The sequence below is a fragment of the Meira miltonrushii genome, assembly GCF_003144205.1.
Source record: "Meira miltonrushii strain MCA 3882 unplaced genomic scaffold FA14scaffold_1, whole genome shotgun sequence".
Classification (NCBI taxonomy): Eukaryota; Fungi; Basidiomycota; class Exobasidiomycetes; order Exobasidiales; family Brachybasidiaceae; genus Meira; species Meira miltonrushii.
In genome coordinates, this window is record NW_020289943.1 from 3,279,859 (window position 1) to 3,298,938 (window position 19,080).

Genomic DNA, 19,080 nt, shown 5'->3' on the forward strand with positions numbered 1-19,080 from the left:
TGATAAGAAGGCCATTGGGGTTCGCGGCAACAATTCTCGTTTCAAAAAGTTGATTTCAATTTGCTGCTGCCGTGCGTGTGTGTGTGTGTGTGTGTGTTCAGAGTCGAATCCTTTTGTGTGTGTGTGTGCGAGGCTTCCATATGCTTGTTTGCCCCTACAAGCTGAGTGCTGGAAAAAGAAATGAAAGTCAAGTGCTGCTAATTATAATATATGGCTAGTGTGCAATTAACTACAGTAGCCCTGTTGCATCTTCTACGGAACATAAGAAGGGGCCTGTTCCCAGGCTTGGGCCTTGAGCCTTCCCCCTCGCGGTAAAACGCGTTTCGATAAACTGATCTTTCTTTGAAACAGCGTGGCAGTCTTGCTTGCTTTTTACACCTTTTGCGTTACTGTGTGTGTCTGCGCGCAGTATTTGCTTGCAGTGCCTGCTGCTTGTTTGCAGAACTAACAAATGCACACTTTTCCGCCTAATCTGCTTACGCTTACCGTATACCATGCAGCCTTTGGCTGGCGTCGGCACATTATAGTTTAGTTGCTTTTTTAGAAGAAATACACTTTTTGTGTAAGATTTACATCATCCAACACAGGCAATCACCATTCTATCTTGGCTTCCATCTCATCAAATTAAATCAAAAGAAACCTCACAACAACTGAATGCAGAAGGCTTAAGCAGGTAACCAATTACAGAGTTTGTAGGAGTATTGCCGCACCTTCCCTCCTGTTATGCTCACGACAACATGAGAGACTTACGGATGTCGACCTTTGGATATATGCTGGTCGCTTTGACCATCCTACAGATTTCCATCTGTCAAGCTTTTCAAGTAGCAATCTCAGACCTTGATCCTCTACGTCAAACATGCAGTGGAATGTGGAAAGGCAAAGATACTCGGATCGAATTACGATTCGATAATAGTTCAGCCGGAACAGTCTCCACAATGATGTACGAATATTCGGATTTTGATGCTATCGGAAAGAATGGCAAAGAACATGATATGTTTGGATTTCCATTAAAAACGTACATCTGTACTTCACAAGCGGTCTTAGATGGGCTATGTACAGTAAAGGAATTGGGAAATTTTATGGTTTCCAGAAATGCTTCTTCGGTAGTCACAAATCGGATCGACTTGGGCAACAAAGGAGATGCGGCAAATCATCCAGTCACGTATAATGTTACTCGAAAAGGATACTATTGCGTTGGTGCGAGTGAGATTTGAGTTTGATAGCAGACGAACAAGTATTGGGATGTACTGACGACCCTCCTCTCCTTTCTCCTATCTTTAGCTGCCGTCCCTATGACAACCACTTCGATCGAGGGGAATACTGATCTACACTCGCACTTTACGGGAAGGATATCCTTCATCAACTTTTTCGAAGGAGATTTACCGGCAACCGAATATCCAAAATTGCAATTCTACTTCACGCTTACATCGCTATATATGCTGCTTGGAGGGTATTGGTTATACCTGTGCATCTCTCACAGAGATCAATTACTCACCGTTCAACATTTTATTTCGGGAACGATTGTCCTTCTGATTGTTGGAAATGCAGCACAATGGCTTTACTTCCGTTATCTCAATACTCACTCGATGGATTTCTGGAGTATTTCTTCACTGGACAACAATGGTGCAGTCACCTTTGGGGCTCGTGCTCTTCTTGTAACGACTAGCATCTTAGATGCAGCGCGCAACTCTGTCAGCTTGTTCCTGCTTTTGATTGTTTCAATGGGTTATGGTGTAGTCCGACCATCAATTGGACCTGTCATGACAAGAGTGCGCATCTTGACAGCTGTTCATTTCGTTTGCGGTGTTTTGTATTCGATCGGAATCGTTTTAATCGTGACAGAATCAGGAGGAGGATGGATCTTTTTGTTCATTTTCCCTTTGGCTTTCACATTGACATCTTTTATGATGTGGACTCTGCATTCTCTCAATGCGACGATCGAATATCTCACTCAACGAAAACAAACATTCAAAGGTCAAATGTTCCGAAGGTTATATAGAATTCTTTTGGGCGCAGTGATTGCGATCTTTGCCTTCTTTATCATCACTTCGGTTGCCTTTTCACAATCATCAGCAGAAAGCTTCTCGCCGAACGTTTGGCCATATAGATGGTTCTTGCTTGATGGATGGATGGGAACGCTGTATTTGGCCGTCTTTGGTAGCATTGCTTGGCTATGGCGTCCGACAGGTCAAAATTTACGATTAAGCATGAGTGACGAAATTGGTCAAGATGAAGGATTTGATGGAGAAGATTATGAAATCGGTGAATTTGGACAACATGGTGGATTGCAGGATGAAGATGACGAAGAAGGCGGAACGACAAAATCTTCAGGCGCCAATGGTAATTCGGCTGGCGTTGCTACTGGACGACAAAGCAATGTAGCTCAAGGTCGTGCCAATGCTGCTCAAAGTGGGCCGACCAGGAATAGCGTTCATGATGATGATGTCGTGTTTGAGATTGGTGACGATGAAGAAGAAGGTCAAACACCGCGGAAAACACAACATCACGAAGAACGTCAACAAGTTCGAGCAACAGAAGGAGAAAGACAAGGATTGATGGCCAACGAACCGGAGTATGATAGCAAGGAAACTCTTGTACCTTCAAAGAACGAACGTTGATTTTGGCGAAGGGCATATTTATCACGTTGTGCTGTGTATACTGGCCTGTATTCTCTTGATATTCTCAGATTCTTTAATACATAGATAATCTCACGAAAGACACGCATTATGTTTTGGCATTGCAATGATTGACTATTGTTACATGATAGATTGTTTGATTAAATGATACTAGATCTAGATACGATCCACCTCTGAGTGACTTTTCCTCTCGTTCAGCCCTAATCTCGCTCCGACTGTGACTTCCATGGCGAATTATCCTTACTTTGTTTCAATCGGATCATGGAAACCAGCATATCGTTTACCGGTGTAGCAACACCCAACGACCTTCCTAATCGTCCAATGTATCCGTTGATATAATTGATTTCGCTACTGTTCCGAATTTTGTTGGTATTTAAATCGTTGTACATCGTACTGAACTGCGGAGCTGTCATGCGAACGGCACGTTGAACGGTATCCAACAATGCACCAGACTGTAAAGAAGGATCCAAAGTTGGATGATCTGGTAAATTATAATTTCCAATCAATTCGTCCGATCCCAATAAAAAGTCTTGATTGATTGTCGACGATTGCGGATCATGTGATTCTTGTTGCCTGTTCATCACTTTTTGCGCATTCTCTCGCGTTCTTTCTGCTAGCAATCGTAAAACTTCACTTGTTTCTTTGCATACATCACGCATTGCTTGTTCGGCAAATCGATTGCCAAACAGATGGCCATTTCTGCAGCCTACCAAAGCAGTTATTGGATCAATGCAAGCCGACACTACGAGGTTTTGTATAGCCTTCAGCTGGAATCTCCGCACAGGTTGCCATGTCACCTCCAGCGGTAGACTTTGCAATACAGAAAGCGTTTCTGTTAGTGTACGTGTATTATCATTTGATGGAATAGCGTCCATATTCAGTGTCGGTGAAAGCGGGGAAGGCGATCGGTTGGCATACATTGATACTAGTTGATCAGGTGCGACTGTCGCATACGACCGATCCAGGCTCACTTGCTGCTTTTTGAAAAATTTGCTAAAGCCTCCTTTGTCCGCTTGCTCATCATTCTGCCGCTGTATTAGATCACCTTCCGTTGAAGTTGAAGGTGTCCAAATCTTTTCGTAATCTACGCCAACATTTGAACCAGGAAGAACGGCGATATCCAATCTACCTAAATGTGCATGAACAGCATGTAGTCTTGATTTTGACCATAGTCTATGCGTAGATGTAGCCATGATAATGTTCGGCCTCTTCTTTGAGTCGGGAAAGTATCGGGGTAATATTTCATCCAATATTCCTTGTCCATTTTGTAAAAGAACAAGCGTAGAAGCAGGTGTTAGAGAACCAACCAGAGGTTCCAATATGGATGCTGTATATTGCGGTTTAGTAGCGACTATCAAAGCATCCAAAGATCCTTTTGGATATCCTATCGATTCACATATCGATGTTCCTGCTTGATCCGAATCTTGTGTTTGTGAAGATGATGCCTTGAATGCACCTCCTAGAGCATCGAAAGCGCCCGTTAGCTGTACATTGAACCCTCTCTCTGTTCTTGCAACACCATCCCGTTCGATCGTGACGGCATTACTGTCCCCTATCTTTTTCAGAAAGTTATGCTTCTGTACCCGTAGCGTGACACCTGATTCGTTAGGTCCGGGTAGATGATGCAAAACGGAAGGATTAGGAAGATTGCCAAGAACTTCTCCATTCAAGCCAATGCTATCTGTTCCTATTCCACCTAAAGACTGACTGTCTGCTAGAAGCCGTGTTGCTCTCTTTATATGATACGATAATAGCGCTCCTGTTCCCCCTCCAACGCCCACCACATGAAATCGCATAACCCTTTGTTTCGGCTCTTGCTCGTGCCCCCTTACGGTCACCGATTGCCACTATGCGACATCAATTATGAAGCCTTGAAATGGGTTCAGATCGTTGTGATGATCGACAGGCTCCTTTGTTTGTCGGTCTTGCTTTTTCTTCTTGTGATCGATGATGGAGAACAAAGGAAGGAAGGAGGTAGTAAAGGCCGTTTGCTTATCTTTGTGTGGATTGAAGGTGGAGTGAGTCTACTGCCTTGTATCGGATAATAGTGTTTTCTCTGAATGTCAAAAGTCGATCAGGGTTTGTGTTCTTCTTGTTTGATATACACGTTGGTTTGGACAGAAGCGGATGATCATGTCAGCTTGCCATAATATTACATGCTACACACGCTTACATACGAAGTTCAGTAAAAAGGAAGATTAAAATTCTTAAACAATAAAAAAATAAAGTCCTTCTTACCTAATCAACGCGATTTTCCGAATGCTATCTTACATTTTAGTACTCAACCGACAATACAGCAATAGTATTATTTGTATCTTTCAGTGATACACTAACAATACCTATCTGTCCCGGTTTGTATCTGTTTGAAGCTTGTCGTCGCATTCCCGAAAGAAAGCGCACGCTTTAAGGTGATTCTGTGTATATCCTCCACTGGTTTGGTAGGAATTAAAGGTGCTAAAGTTTCGCGGGCTGTGCACTGCACACAATTGGATTCATTAATAGTCCCAGGGCGTAAATCAATCAAATGCTCGCTTTCCGAAGAAGTGGCCTGGATGCTTGCGCAGCGCGGCGGCGAACTGCATTTGCATTGTTGTAGAGCAGCAGCAGGTACGCCTAGGGTCATGTGCAAATTCGGCTTCTTATAAGTCGCACAGATCTTACTTTCATCCTTTCATTCATCACTTCTATAACCTTTACTTCTCCCGACCTCCTTCTCAGCATCGATTGAATCAATTTTGATCACCTTTTTTCATTGAGCAATCGCGATAAAGTTGACTCTCAAAAAAGATGTCTGCACCTCCTTCATCAATGCCATCTTGGCAATCAATGCAAAGGAATCCAGCCGGCAGTCAAGGATACTCTTCTCAATCTCCACCTCCTTCTTCTTATCGTCCTCAAGGTCCTGGCAGTGGAAGTAGTGGTGATTATGTCTCACAACAACAACAGCCTTTCCCGGGCAATCAACCTCGCTTTCGTCCATCCACAGCAGGTTCTTCATCTTCTAGCTCAGGTCCTGGCAGATCGATCGATCGTTCTAACTCATATCTCGCTTCTAACGGCAACGCTCCTCGTCCCGATAATGCCGCACAAGCTCAACAGGCCTGGCCATCACAAGTAGGTCCAGAGCCACAAACACCTCCAGCAACACAATCAGGACAACCACAATCTCATAAAAGAACGCAATCCTTACGTCCAATGTCCGCTTTTCAACCTTTGGAAAATGTAGATGGTCCTTATGCTTCACCAAATCCCTCAGGTAGACCACCAAGTCCAACAGAATCAGTAACACGCAGTATTCGTACCGCAGCCGCACCTCTTACATTCAAATCGCCTGAATTACGTAGCGCATTGGGTCTACAAGAAGCACAATCAAAGAAGATTTATATGGAAGGTTATTTGAGCAAACGCGATCATTTGACTCCTGATGGAAAGCCCTTACCTCCCACCGATCCAAAGAAGAGATGGCAATTATGCTTCGTTCAACTCTGCGGTACAGTTTTAAGCGTATGGAACGTACATCAAATGGAAGAAGCAGCAAGACAAGGACGTGAAGTTCCACCATCGTACATCAATGTGACCGATAGCTTTGTAGACTTTATTGGTACAATTACTGAATCGCCTCAAGATGTTCCTGGATCGCGTGGAAGATATGAAAATGTATTTGCAATCAATACTGCCGGTCAGAACAGAATTCTATTCGGCGTAGAAGGAAGTGTCGGTCGCAGATTGGTACAAGCCTGGGTGAATGGTATCCGACTGGCCACATGGGAAAAGGTTCGATTGGAAGAAATTTACACCGGATCTCTTGTTCGTGCTCGTCTAGGTGCAGTTGGCGCTCAACAAGCAACTTCCGGTCCAGGAGGAGCACCAGGAGACGTTGAATTGTCTATCAAATCTCCTTTAAATAAGCAAGGAAAGATGGAAGGTTGGGTCAAAGCACGTTTCATGGGCTCAACAGAATGGCGAAAATGCTGGTTGGTATTGTCTGATCGTGGCGCTGAAGGTGCAGGTCAAGGCCCTGCTCAAAATGATCATAAATCAGAGACTGCATCAGTCACTAGCAACCGAAACTCATTCTGGAGCAAGCTCAAAGCAGGAGATCGTGGTAGTTTGATCGGTTCGCCTTCTGCACCTGCTTTGTCTGATACAGGGATCAAGGATATTGACGTACCTCCTGGCAGTAATGGTGCACCTGGATTGGCATGCTTTTACGAAACAAAGAAGAGCAAGAAACCCTTTGCGACGATGGCTTATGCTTCACAAACATTCGCTGTCTATCCTTCTCGACCTGAGTTAGTGGAAGGAAGCAGCTTGTTCAAAGTCGAAGGTGCATTCCCACTCAGTGGATTCGTGAGCGCTACTAATAAGATTCGACAATCCGGTTGGGTGATGATCATGCCGGAGTTGGACAGCGGTAGCAACAAAGGAGCGAATGCAGAAATGATGAAATGGTGTATTGCCTTTATGGACGCATTCCGATTGTACGGTCGACCAGCGCAATTCCAATGGGATGCTCGAAACCCAATTTCACCCTTCTTTGCTTATCCAATTGGGCCATACAAGGATCGTCTATTCTTAGACAGAGAATTGTCTGAATTCCTTGATATTCGTGAAGAACGTCATTTAGCGAACAGACACAATTTGCACGGTATCATGGCCGCCCGCATGCGAGGAGAGCGGACTCCAATTTTGCCTCCATTGCCGCAGCCTAATACAGAAAGCACACGCGGCTTGAACGGCCCCGGTCAAGCAAACGGCAACAGACAATCTCAAATGCTTTCTTCACCTCCGCCCCAACAAGACGCTGCTCAAGCACAACAACAGCCGCCACAATTGCACACCGCATTACCGCCTCTGAATACAGGATCGAACGATCAAGATGCCTACAATGCACGGGGAACTCAATTGAGCTCGATTGGAGAGAGAAGCAGAGAGGGCAGCGTGATGACAAATTTTACGCAAACACCTGTTACACCAGGTACAGCTACCAATCACGAAAGTGCAAATGATCGTAGAGAAGCTTCTTCTGGTCAAGTTTCACATCAAGCACAACCTTCTTCTCAAGCATCTCAACAATCCGCTCAGCAGGTGCAGCCAACGGAAAAGTCAAGCGCTCATCTGACAAACGCTGCCTCTTTGGGAGTCTCACAGGATAGTCAAGCTACCAGCACCAACTATCAAACATCTGAGTCATCACAAATTGCATCCAAAGAAACTGCAAAGCCACAACCACCGATACCAGCATCTGTTCAGCCAGTCGTTCAGCAAGACACTGCTCGCATGTCTACTCTGCCATCCACAAAAGATGCACCACGAAGAAAGGATTCCGATCCTATGGGTCAATATGACGAAGGGGCATTGTACTTTATCAATTCTTTGGGTGAGTCTTTGCCTTCAACGTCGCCAAAGGTCAATTTGAAACCATTGCCTCCAAAGGAAGAGGCTAAGCCCGTTGTCAATGAGCCCGCTAAGCCAGACTCTATCGGACGCTCAACAGTTGTACAAGATACTCCAAAGCCTGTCACCAGAGCGAATCCCGAGATCACAACGCCAGGAGAGGAAGGCTTGGATTCTGATGCACGTGCTGCTTATTCATTCCTTGACAGACCTCCTTCACCACCTGTTTCGAGTAGCAATAGCAGCCGAGTTGCACAACCTGATTACTCAACAGTTCCAGCCGCTGCTTCTATTCCTGCGGCAACATCATATCCTTCCAGTTTCAATGCCAACAAGAAAGCACAAGAACGTAAATTGGCTGCTCAAGCTCAGGCACAGGCCCATTCTGATGCATTAACTCAACCTGGCCGTCAAGGTGGTGCAAAGAAGAGCGGATTGGGACAAGGACCTCGTCATGCTTGGAATGACGAAGAAGACGAAGATGAGGACGATGAAGAAGATGAAGATGAAAGCTCTCGCGATATCCGACCAAACACGGTCAACAATATTCCTGCTTCTTCTTCTAACTTCCGTCAACCTTATCCTGCTGCACGTCAAAATGCACCATACAATGCTCACTTGGCTGGCGTTCATAATGCAGGTGGTAACGAATCGCGCGGTAGCAGTCCAGGTGCCAGCTTTGAATCTGGTCCAGCGAAGAATGCACCTTCAGGCAACCCAAGCACGCTGGTACATTTGTCGAAAGAAGAACAACCAGGTGCAATCAGTACAGCTTTCCAACCACAAGGTTTGTTACAAGCAGGTGCACAAGACAAAGCAGAACGATCTGCTAAGCATGTGGAAGCAGAAGCTCGTGCCACTGGAGGACATTTCGTCAATGTGGATGCAAACAGAAACAATGCGCCTCAATCTGGATTGGTAGGAGCAATAAGTGCACACGAGCGTGAAAGACGCAAAGAAGGAGGATTGGGAGCCACTTTGACAGAGCGTGAACGTGAACGTGTCCAAGCTGAAAAGAGACAAAGAGAAGAAGAAATGATGCGCAATCAAATGATGCAACAGCAACAACAAATGATGGCAGCATCAATGGCATCTCCTCAACCTGGTCAACAAGCTGGGATGCCTTGGCAAAATCCAGGAATGCCTCCAAGCATGGGCTCTTTCAATCCGATGATGTGGCAACAAATGCAAATGATGAGCATGATGAATCCTATGATGTTTGGAGGAGGTATGCCAGGACAACAAGCAGCACCAGGATCACATTCTGGTCATGGTCATCAAGGAGGTAGCGGTTCGGGTAATGCAGCCAGCGGAGGAGCAGATTATCAACAACAACAGATGGCTGCCCAAATGCGTGCCGCTCAAGCCGCTCAACAAGCTTACTTGCAAGCCATGCAACAAGGTGGTGGTGGAGGCGGTGAACAACAACAACAACATCAACAGATGTCACCTCAAATGCCTCCTATGTCAATGGGCATGATGCCTTTCAATCCGTATATGTCTATGTATGGTGCCCCGATGGGATTCCCACCTGGTAGTGGATTTGGAAGTGCAATGGGACCAGGAAGTGAAATGGGCGGCGGTCATGGCGGTAGCTATATGATGACCTCAAGTCCTTCTGGAGCTGGCTATGCAAGTCCAAATGGTGGAATGCATTCTCCTTCACCTCCTCCTGCCAATACAGACCCTCGTTCTCGTCAACGATGAGAATGAAAAGAATTACTTCAAATTAAAGACACATTCGCTTATTATTCGTTTCATTGGTACAATTTTGTAACTATGTAACCCTTTTTCCCTTGTCCAAACACACATGTCCATGTCATTACATACAGTATCCTTTCTCTCTCTTTTGTCATATATGCTTCTCAATGGGACTTATTGCCAAACTTCTTCCTTCCTACGCACGCATTGCACAGGTTGCTGTCTGTACGTACGCCCAAAATCACACCCAGATAAGTGACGCCTATTGTTCCCATTTTAAGCTTTCTGTTGTTTGTTAAGTTCGGCTTATCATGCCGCTAAGCAGCCTAATCCTAACCAGGGCGCAGAACAACACTTGGCACTTGCAACTGAGAAAGCGGACCCCCCGTTCTCCTGGTAATTGTTACTCCGTACTTCCGCAAACGAATTTGAACGCCTTTCGCCCGTTTATTGAAGGAAAAGAAGGGGAAATAATGTCAGATTCAGAAGATGAAGTTCGAATGCCACATTCTAATTTTAGCAACAACCACCATCATCCATCTTCAAGACACATCAGTGAAACAGAAGATGCCGGATTGGATTTTGTAGATATCAATTTAGGACCGGGAGAATCAACAACAAACGGAAGATCGCCATACGGATTAGGGGGACATGCAGCATCAAGAAGTGCAGTTGAAATAAGGCAAGATTCAATTTCATCAAATAGCATAAAAGCAAAACAAATCGCTCAAGTTGCCGAAGCACGTAATATTGGATCAACAAGTATAATACGCAGAAGTGAAGAACAACAACAACAAGGAGAAATGCATTTTGATAGACAAAGAGATTCTTCTTCCAGCGATTCAAGTCGATCTTTTTCAAGAAAAGCTGCTGAAGGTCGTTATCGCGGTAAACTTAGTCGACCTAACTCTCGATCTCCAAGTCCTGCGCCTTCACCCCAAAGGGTCAGCATTTCGAATTCTATTCCACCTAGCTCTAGCATTCATGATTATGGCTCTCCTGCTGCTTCTTCGGGAGGGATTGTGATGTCATTTGCAGGCGATGATGGGGATATAGACACCGTCATCAGCCCTATCACAGAGATAAATGTACCTCGAGTAGATATACAAGAGCCAGATGAGGATGTTGAAATGCAGCAGGAAGACGCTCAAGCAAAGGATGAAGGGACACCGGACACAGAGCAGGGTGCAGCAACACCACAGAAAGCAGCTAGAGAATCTCAAGAGAGAGCGAGCGTAGGAAGAAAGGCCGATGTAGAGGCGACAGTTGATGGAGGGAATGCAGCCAACAAGGAAGAGATTACAACGCCAGAGGAAGCTGATGCGAATAAGTCACCAGTGCTAACAGATGCGGCGGACAAAGAGAGAAAGCATCGAAGAGGATCGTCACATAAGCCATCAGCACTAGAACAGCATCTATCTCGAACACGAATGACAAATCTGCCTCCAAAGCCAAAAGTGGAAGATACGAAACATCTTCATGATTTTGAAGAAATGATGAAATTATCCAAGGAGATGAGCTTGAAGAAGCAACAAGAGGAAGAAGAAAAGAAGAACAAAAAGGATGCAAGCTTGCAAGAGAGAATGAAAGTTTGGGAAAGTGAAATTTTACCTAGCTGGACTAGAGCAAGGAGGGAGACGAGGCTAAGGCGACTTTGGTGGAAAGGTATTCCTCCAAATTTGCGTGGAAGGGTTTGGGCTCTGGCCTGCGGGAACAGTCAGATGCTTCCAAGGAATCTGTTCAACAAATCAAGCGCTGAAGCGAAAGAGATGCGCTCTGCCGGTACCTTCCCAAAGGAGGACTTGATCGCAATCGAGGAGGACATCGGGCATACACTACCAACATTGCGACTCTTTCAAAAAGAGACAGGTCCATTGTATGATGACCTGTTTGACCTTTTGTGCGCTTTCACTATTGTGCGACTAGAACAGAAGCGAACACAGGCCAATCAAAAGGTAGCAAATGGCACAAATGGCACTCGAGTTGATGAATTAGACTATGCCTATCCAGTCGGAGTTGCATCATTAGCGGCGATGTTATTGATGAATCTATCTCCTTCGGAATCACTCATCGCTCTCATCAACTTGATTGCTGATCGGCCTTGGCTGCGTGCACTATACTCTCTTTCGGCGACTGCAAACACACGACAATCTTTGACATTATCACGAGGTAGTGTTGACAGTATGCCTGCATCACCTCTTTCGCCTACGGCTGGTAAAGCGGTGGCTGCATCCGGTCAAAAGCCTTCTAATTCTTCTGCACTTTTGGCAGGTTTCGAGAGGGTTTTTGATACCTTGTTGGCCGATCAAATGCCAAAAGTGTATGCGAATATGCAAGCAAGAGGCGTTCGTCCGAGTGCATATGTGAATGATTGGATAAGGACATTGTTTGTGCCATTCTTACCTTTTGATGCCGTGGCAAGATTATGGGATTGCATCTTACTTGAAGAGAGTGATGCGCTTTTGTTCAGAACAGGAATCGCTTTGGTTTCATTGCTTTCTGCCAGATTATACGTCCCTGAGAAGGATGAATTGATCAGCATTCTGCGTGGAAACAATCGTGCTGCAATCTCTGTTTGGCATCGCTTGCGAACAGGAAGTGTCGATTTGACGACTTCTTTGTCTCCCTCTACGTCGCAGAGTAGCGTCAATGGCACATCGACCAACGGAGCGAATGGTTCGAGAGCTGAAGAGGAAAACAGCACAAATAGTCAGGATCAGATTATTCAGTCACCCGGCGTTCAGGCTCCTGAACAATTTGTTCCTCTCGATGATATCTATGGTGGTCAGTACGGCATCACAGAAAACATTCTGTTCAGGACGTTAGAAGAGCAAGATTCATGGTGGAAAGATAGTGTGCTAGAACGTCTGTTGGACAGAGAGATTGTATCCTGACGTGGAAGAATGTATTCGGATATCTGACATTACCTTGTATTTATACTTTTCGGATGTGTTTCACCTGCACAGATTCGAAATAATCAAATTTAACAATCCCTTGACAATTGCGATATAAAAGTACAATGTTGACTTAATTCCGCCTTTTTCCTCCTACATCGGATGATATTGACGAAAGAGAACATTTGCTTCTTGAAAGATCTTTCGAGATCGATCATCCATACTATAAGCAAGTTGATAAACTACTTCACGTACGCCAGTTTGTACAATCTTTACCGCACAACGAAGACAAGGACAAGTATTACAATACAAAACCGTTCCATCTGCTCCACCACGTTCACGACCGCATTCCAATAAAGCATTCTCTTCGGCATGTAAACATAAACATTCATCTAATGCAGTTCCACCAGCGGCTGCTCCATTGCATCGCGAACATCCTCCATCAGCACAATTGATCAATCCTCTGGGTGTGCCATTGTAGCCGGTTGACAAAACTCGATTGTTACGTACCAATACTGCACCCACCCTTCGTTTCATACAATTGGAGCGCAAAGAAGCCAATGTGCACAACGAGAGGAAATACGTATCCCAAGACGGCCTTAGCCTTTGCGGCGAGGAAAGACTTAGTGAAGCCAAGTGAGAATGAAGCGAAGCGATTGTTTGAAATTGATTATTGATGATAATCGTACTGGTTTGCATTAGTTCTCGTAACGAGGAAGGTGCGGAGCGGGATGCCAATAATCCATTCGGTTGAACGACTTGATGCATGGTCGAATTGCCAATCGTCGAAGGTGTTTCGGGCGTAAGCATGCCAATTTTAGAGTGACCATTCATTTTTTGTGAGACTTTTGATGGTGTTGCCGGTAGAGAGTTCGAGTCTGCTTTGTCTTGTATAGCAGCAGCCGATTGTTTTCCTAGACCGTACAAATTCGCATCGTCTTCTGCCAAGAATTTTTCCAAAGATAGCTGTCTCTTATCGTCCTCTAGCACATGTTCGAATGCTTGCATACAAGCAGCCATACGACGAAATCTGATCATAACTGGAGCGTCAACGCCGACGAGCAAAAAGAATGGCCTCTTATCAAATCCGATTTCCAAATCCTGTCTCGTTAGCAGGTCCAATGTGACAATATTATCTCGCCAATTAAATGTGACATGATCCAATAATGCTTGGCCATCTTGAAACATGATCGGCTTTCCATTCAAAGTAGAGCTTGATTGATGATGTTCTTGTTGTTGATCTCTTGCACCTTGACATAAGGGCACTAATTCTTGCCATCTTCTGTCTAATGTATAACGTGATGCCGCATCTGTATTATTTTGTGATGCTATAAATGCAGGTCGAAAGTTATGATGAACCACGAGATATTTGGCTACCTCTAGCTTACCGGCAGATGTTGGACCGATCAATGCGATCAACATTGTATTCGAATCCTCTTTGATGATGTCGTGAGCGGAAAGGAACACCAGCTATAATTAACTTTTCTCTGATGCATGCGTGCGTGTTACTTGGCAACGCGGGCCGAATTACGCGCTCATTTACGCGTTTAAACTTTAAATAACACAAACACACACACAAGACAAAAAGATGAGATTAAAAGAGATAATACTATTATTAATGTATCTTACACATTGGACATCATCCTCAAGCAGGACCAAGAGCTTTTTCTCTATCCATTACTTCCTTATGTAGCTTGACTAAGATTGTTGTTCGTAAAGGCTGATCAGCAGTAGGTACACTGTGAGCGGTAACTCTTGCCGGGAAACCCAATCCGTCCAATGCTGCTTCAATGATTCCAGCTGTGAATGCTTCTACACTTAGTTGACTCATTTCTTTTGGTACTGACATCGATTTTGCGAATAAGGGTGTGTTTGTCGAAATCATATCTGAGATAGCAAAATTAGTCAGCCATACTCTTTGTCTATCATGTTCGCTTCCCTTGACTCACATTCATCTTCTTTTTCTGTACTGCGTTCTAGACTATCAGCAGGCTTTCCGAATAATGCTTTCCATAGTTGCGTATGTAGCCATAAGAGCACGGGCAGTAGTCTAGTCTCTCTTTTTGGATTTCTGTTGTACGTCGATGAACCTGAAGATAGTGAAGGCGGTGTTGGAAATTCGATTCGATGTGAAAGCAATGGTAAAACTCTCTGTCCAACCCGATAGCCAAGCAAAGATAATCTTATGGTGTGACTTGCTTGTCAGCATTTGCTCGAGAGAATATTTGACACACTCACTCACTTTTTCTCTAAATCCGATATCCCTGATACTCTATTTTGTGTATAGCTAACCATTTCAGCAAACAAGAAAGCCAAAGAACTTGCGCTGACTTCATTATTCCGTGTCCGATCTCTTGGCCTCTCTAAAATATCCGGTCCCAAAGAAGCTGTCTGAGGATTATTCTGACCAATTGCAAAACTAAATGATTGTGCAGTCGAAGGAGTTGCAGGAAAAGCACCATTCAAAGCAGCCGAAGATCTACGAACGTATCCGGGTACGTTTGCACGAGGTGAGATTGGAAATGTTGCACTGGAAGCATTTGGAGGAATGATGTTTGTACGTGTGGCTGAAGCAGGCGAGCCTGGTATTGTGGATGTAGAAGGATGTGCCATCTTTTGGTTGCTTTGAGAGAAGATCAATGTAGGAAGATAGCATACATCCTTTGATGATCATCCTAATTCGACAATCACGCACAGACCGGGGTTCATTGTCAGCACGTGAGCCGAAAGAGTGCCCTGATGAATGAAAGGTATCAAATGTTAACCGGCACCCAGCGAGTCGTTTATGGGAGAAACCGAAAGCGCGTAGGCAAAGCCATCAATACAGCAATAAACAGATCGATATAATGACTTTTGGTGAGTGGTAAAACCGTGAATTCATTGATATTATATACCTGTACGACTGCGTATAGGTAGACCTACTATTCACGTTCCATCTATATCTACTGATTAAATTAACCGTACTTTTTATATCATCTAAAGCTTAAATACCCTAGATAGTAACCGCTCTTGATACTTTTTAATATTTAATAAATTAACTTTTCTATTCTTAATAAGTTTATTATCGACATAGATACAACCTTAGCTTTATAGGTATGATTCTACCTGGTTAAATAAGATAAAGCTAAAAAAATTTTAAGATATTATCTAGCTAGGTTTTTTTCTACTTACTTATTTACCTTATATCTATTATATCATATCTATATATCTAATTATAATTATATTATTTTCTTTATAAGATATATAATAATAAACTCTTATTGATTTATAAAAGATTTCTAGTTAAAGAATTAATTAATTTATAGATATATATTAATATAATATCAATATTTATATAAGAATAAGAATAAACTTAAGATTTTTATATATCTAAAAAGATTTTTTATTTTATTTTCTATCTATACTTATAGGTAAAATTAAGTTTAAGTATTATTTTAATTAATTATTAGAATAATATTTTATTAAAGATATTTTATAAATTATAAAGTTAAATACTAATCTAATAAAAGCATGAATTTATATCTTATAAGATATATATCCATATCAAGCTCTTTTATTATGATCTAAACTTCTATTTCTTTAAATATTATGATAGCTCTACTTATAGCCTCTGACCATTTTATAGCTACTACGGTAGTTTTCCTTATATTTTCCGCTGTTTTCATCTTTCTCGGTATATTTAATTTAGATAGTAGTCATGTTAAAAGTAAAAAATATATATTGATCTACCTATCATTATATCGATATGTTAGTGCCTAATTGATTGAGGTTCCTCTAATTAGGTAAAACCTGTACGCTTCGCTCCCGCGCTTTCGATTTCTCCTACAATCGACTCGTTGGGTGCCGGGTAGTGCCTTGAGCATAGAATATCCCGTGCGGTTACAATCATTATAGTCCGCGCAATTATTCCGCACGCTAGCTAAAACACACAAACACACTGAATAGCAAGCACACATTCCGAACCATGTGCATCAACGCGTCAAACACGTCCAGCAGAAGTGCAAAAAAGTGTTGTGTTGGTTAAAGTGCATTGTGCATTAAAGAGGCAATCATTATTTGTAGCCCGCTAAAAGATCGGTGTAAAATCAGACCGACGTCATTGGCATGCATCAACTTTGAGGATATTCAAAGGCGATCGGGCTGTCTGCAATGAATTAACACATACATACATACATACCTTCATTGTTCCTTGTTCAGAAAGAGGACAAAGGGAGAGGGCCCACGTCGTCTTTTTACACAATCTTGACAGGCGAGTGTGATTCAAGGCAAAGTACCTCAATCGACAGACAGACAGACTGAAATCATTCTCACTCTTGCGCACTTAAGCACATCCCCTTCAGGCAACTTTGCATTAACACCCTTGATTGAATTGAGTCTTGCTGCACTTGAACTGCATTAATCTTGCATTACATACTCCCTCTTCATTACTCATTAACCGGCGCGCAGATTAAAGAACCGCTTCACGCCCGCACTCTCTTTTTTTTTATGTTCGAGAGTGTACGTGTTGAAGAATTGCAAGCGCGCCTTTTAATTCATTTCGTTCCTTCCTTGAATCGTTCTTGTTCGCCATCAAACCTTCATCATCGGAAATAATTATACGGGAATAGTTCAAATCGATCACAACTCACCCATCTCCCAACAATCATTTGTACTTTTATACATCGATAACGCGTCGAAATACACGTCAATTCTCGTTGCTCATCTTTGCAGCACGGAAAGATGAAGCGAAACGCGACAAATGAAAAGAGTGGTGCAGAGATTAAGGGTGGCGATCACGATGGCAAAAAGAAGGAAACTGATCCGTCAATCACGACAAATACTGCAAACGAAGAGAAATCAGCCAAAAAGTCGACATTGAACGCCACCAAAGAATCAATTCGTCGCGTTCAAAGCGCGAATGAAGTGGTGCATACAGAGAACGCGAACATATCATCGACTTCTGCTTCGACAAATGCAAGTGATGTTGATGACTTCTTAGCAAGAGCTCGTGCTATGGGATTGAATTTATCACGTCAAGATTATGAACGTGCAAGAGCTGGCGTTTCAGCTTTCTTGCGTGCTGAACGTGTTGCCAATCCTGCAAATTCGACAAATGCGTCTGATTCGCCCAAGGTGAACGAAGCTCCGAAAAGCGCTCCCAAAGCTGCTAGCAAGACAAGTCCAGCAGATGAAGCCCACGCAACTCCCACTGCCAGCACTTCACGTAAAGCTCCATCAGCAAATGGCTTCAATCGTTCGGTATCCACTGGTGGACAACCAACTTTGAGCTTCTTTACTGCCGTTTTACCTACCCAAGATCCTAACGCAAAATCACGACCACGTCTCGATGATATCAGCAACCTTGAAGAGCGCAGAAGGAGAAGAGAAAAGAGAAGACGTCTTCGCGAGAAATCCGAAAGAGAAGCAAACGATGCTGATTGTGAATTTGGCTCACACGGTAGACGCAAAAAAGCAACATCTGAACCAATCGAAGATTCTCCTTCAACGGGCGTTGGTGCATATGATTCCCCCGTTTTGTCTGGTGATCAATCACCAAGAAGCCGTGCTTTACGCTCGAAGATTTCATCTTTGGATATGAAGACGTTCCTTCGTGTTGGATTGGGCATTCTTGGTCAAAGTTCGACAGGAATGGCTCTTTCGCAAAATGCAGATGAACAAGCACAAAGTCTGAAGAGTACACATTCAACCCTACAAGAGAAGTTGCAGAGCCCAGAACTGTCTAAATTGACAAGAAAAGCTCATATTGACGAGACAGGTAGATTAATCCTTCTGCCGTCTCCTGTCAAAGAGAATCCCTCCGGCTCCAATGAAGAGGTCGTTACGTGTATTTCAGGGCTCGACGACATGTCAGCGAATGCCGGAGGAGAAACTGATGATTCTGGAATTTGCGTGAACAACGAAGCTATCTCCCATCAAAATAAAAAGCCAACTGGACCAAGTCCCAGCTCACCAAGGCGAAGAAGGCTGAGCTCATTCGATTCCTTGTCAAACAATAACGATTTGAACGAGAGCATGGATAATCTCAGCTTCTTGGATCGGATCATGGCACAAAAGAAGAGCCCATTACGTCTACGCAAAGAAGCAAAAGCACGAGAACGTAAGGAGAGGCTGTTGGCGGCAAACAATGACTTGATCGTCATGACTGCAGTGACCAAACCAGCTCCTGTGCCAGCATCTTCCACTATTATGCCTGCTCCACTTACAGCAGCAAGTGCCGCTTCCTCCCAATCCACAGCAAGCTCATCGCAATCTTCATCTGCCGGAAATGACGGTAAAAGTGTCAGATGGGCAAGTGATTTCCACCTCAGTCCGCGTAAGCGTATGACGACCAAAGAGATGTATGACTATGAATTTTACGGGATTGCGCCTACTCAAGCACATTCTCATGGAATGGCATCTTGGGACAATGGCGAAGCTGAGGCACTTCGTAGATTGCAGAATTCTTCCATGAA

General features: G+C 43.7%; 6 protein-coding genes across 6 annotated transcripts; 3 read left to right on the plus strand and 3 right to left on the minus strand.

Annotated features, from left to right (window-relative positions):
- The first annotated feature begins 564 nt into the window (after window positions 1-564).
- On the plus strand, window positions 565-2,727 carry FA14DRAFT_20094 (uncharacterized protein). Its single transcript, XM_025501994.1, has 2 exons — window positions 565-1,197; window positions 1,282-2,727. The coding sequence occupies exons 1-2, from the start codon at window positions 738-740 to the stop codon at window positions 2,616-2,618; spliced, it is 1,797 nt and encodes a 598-aa protein (XP_025358182.1). The 5' UTR covers window positions 565-737; the 3' UTR covers window positions 2,619-2,727.
- Window positions 2,719-4,884, minus strand: FA14DRAFT_159717 (6-phosphogluconate dehydrogenase C-terminal domain-like protein). Its single transcript, XM_025498346.1, has one exon. The coding sequence runs from the start codon at window positions 4,430-4,432 to the stop codon at window positions 2,837-2,839; it is 1,596 nt and encodes a 531-aa protein (XP_025358183.1). The 5' UTR covers window positions 4,433-4,884; the 3' UTR covers window positions 2,719-2,836.
- A 532-nt stretch (window positions 4,885-5,416) lies between these two features.
- On the plus strand, window positions 5,417-9,926 carry FA14DRAFT_187932 (uncharacterized protein). The gene has a single exon (XM_025501630.1). It carries the CDS (start codon window positions 5,424-5,426, stop codon window positions 9,738-9,740), a length of 4,317 nt encoding a protein of 1,438 aa, XP_025358184.1. The 5' UTR covers window positions 5,417-5,423; the 3' UTR covers window positions 9,741-9,926.
- Window positions 9,927-10,864: 938 nt separating this feature from the next.
- Window positions 10,865-12,628, plus strand: FA14DRAFT_118142 (RabGAP/TBC; the record flags this gene model as incomplete). The annotated part of the gene is made up of 4 exons (XM_025496269.1): window positions 10,865-11,650; window positions 11,690-11,915; window positions 12,006-12,307; window positions 12,479-12,628. The coding sequence occupies 4 exons, from the start codon at window positions 10,865-10,867 to the stop codon at window positions 12,626-12,628; spliced, it is 1,464 nt and encodes a 487-aa protein (XP_025358185.1).
- A 153-nt stretch (window positions 12,629-12,781) lies between these two features.
- On the minus strand, window positions 12,782-14,050 carry FA14DRAFT_116879 (uncharacterized protein; the record flags this gene model as incomplete). The annotated part of the gene is made up of 3 exons (XM_025496198.1): window positions 12,782-13,386; window positions 13,456-13,806; window positions 13,927-14,050. The coding sequence occupies 3 exons, from the start codon at window positions 14,048-14,050 to the stop codon at window positions 12,782-12,784; spliced, it is 1,080 nt and encodes a 359-aa protein (XP_025358186.1).
- Window positions 14,051-14,285: 235 nt separating this feature from the next.
- On the minus strand, window positions 14,286-15,031 carry FA14DRAFT_115133 (TRAPP I complex; the record flags this gene model as incomplete). The annotated part of the gene is made up of 3 exons (XM_025496093.1): window positions 14,286-14,515; window positions 14,578-14,810; window positions 14,871-15,031. Coding segments are annotated over 3 exons (624 nt in total), but the record flags the coding sequence as incomplete, so codon positions are not given.
- Window positions 15,032-19,080: the final 4,049 nt, after the last annotated feature.

Excerpts from the sequence above, each read along its gene's own strand:
- FA14DRAFT_187932 (XM_025501630.1), top strand. The coding sequence starts at position 5,424 with ATGTCTGCACCTCCTTCATCAATGCCATCTTGGCAATCAATGCAAAGG.
- FA14DRAFT_20094 (XM_025501994.1), top strand. The coding sequence starts at position 738 with ATGAGAGACTTACGGATGTCGACCTTTGGATATATGCTGGTCGCTTTG. Across the intron at positions 1,198-1,281 it reads AAAAGGATACTATTGCGTTG|CTGCCGTCCCTATGACAACC; the intron begins GTGCGAGTGAGA and ends TCCTATCTTTAG.
- FA14DRAFT_159717 (XM_025498346.1), bottom strand. The coding sequence starts at position 4,432 with ATGCGATTTCATGTGGTGGGCGTTGGAGGGGGAACAGGAGCGCTATTA.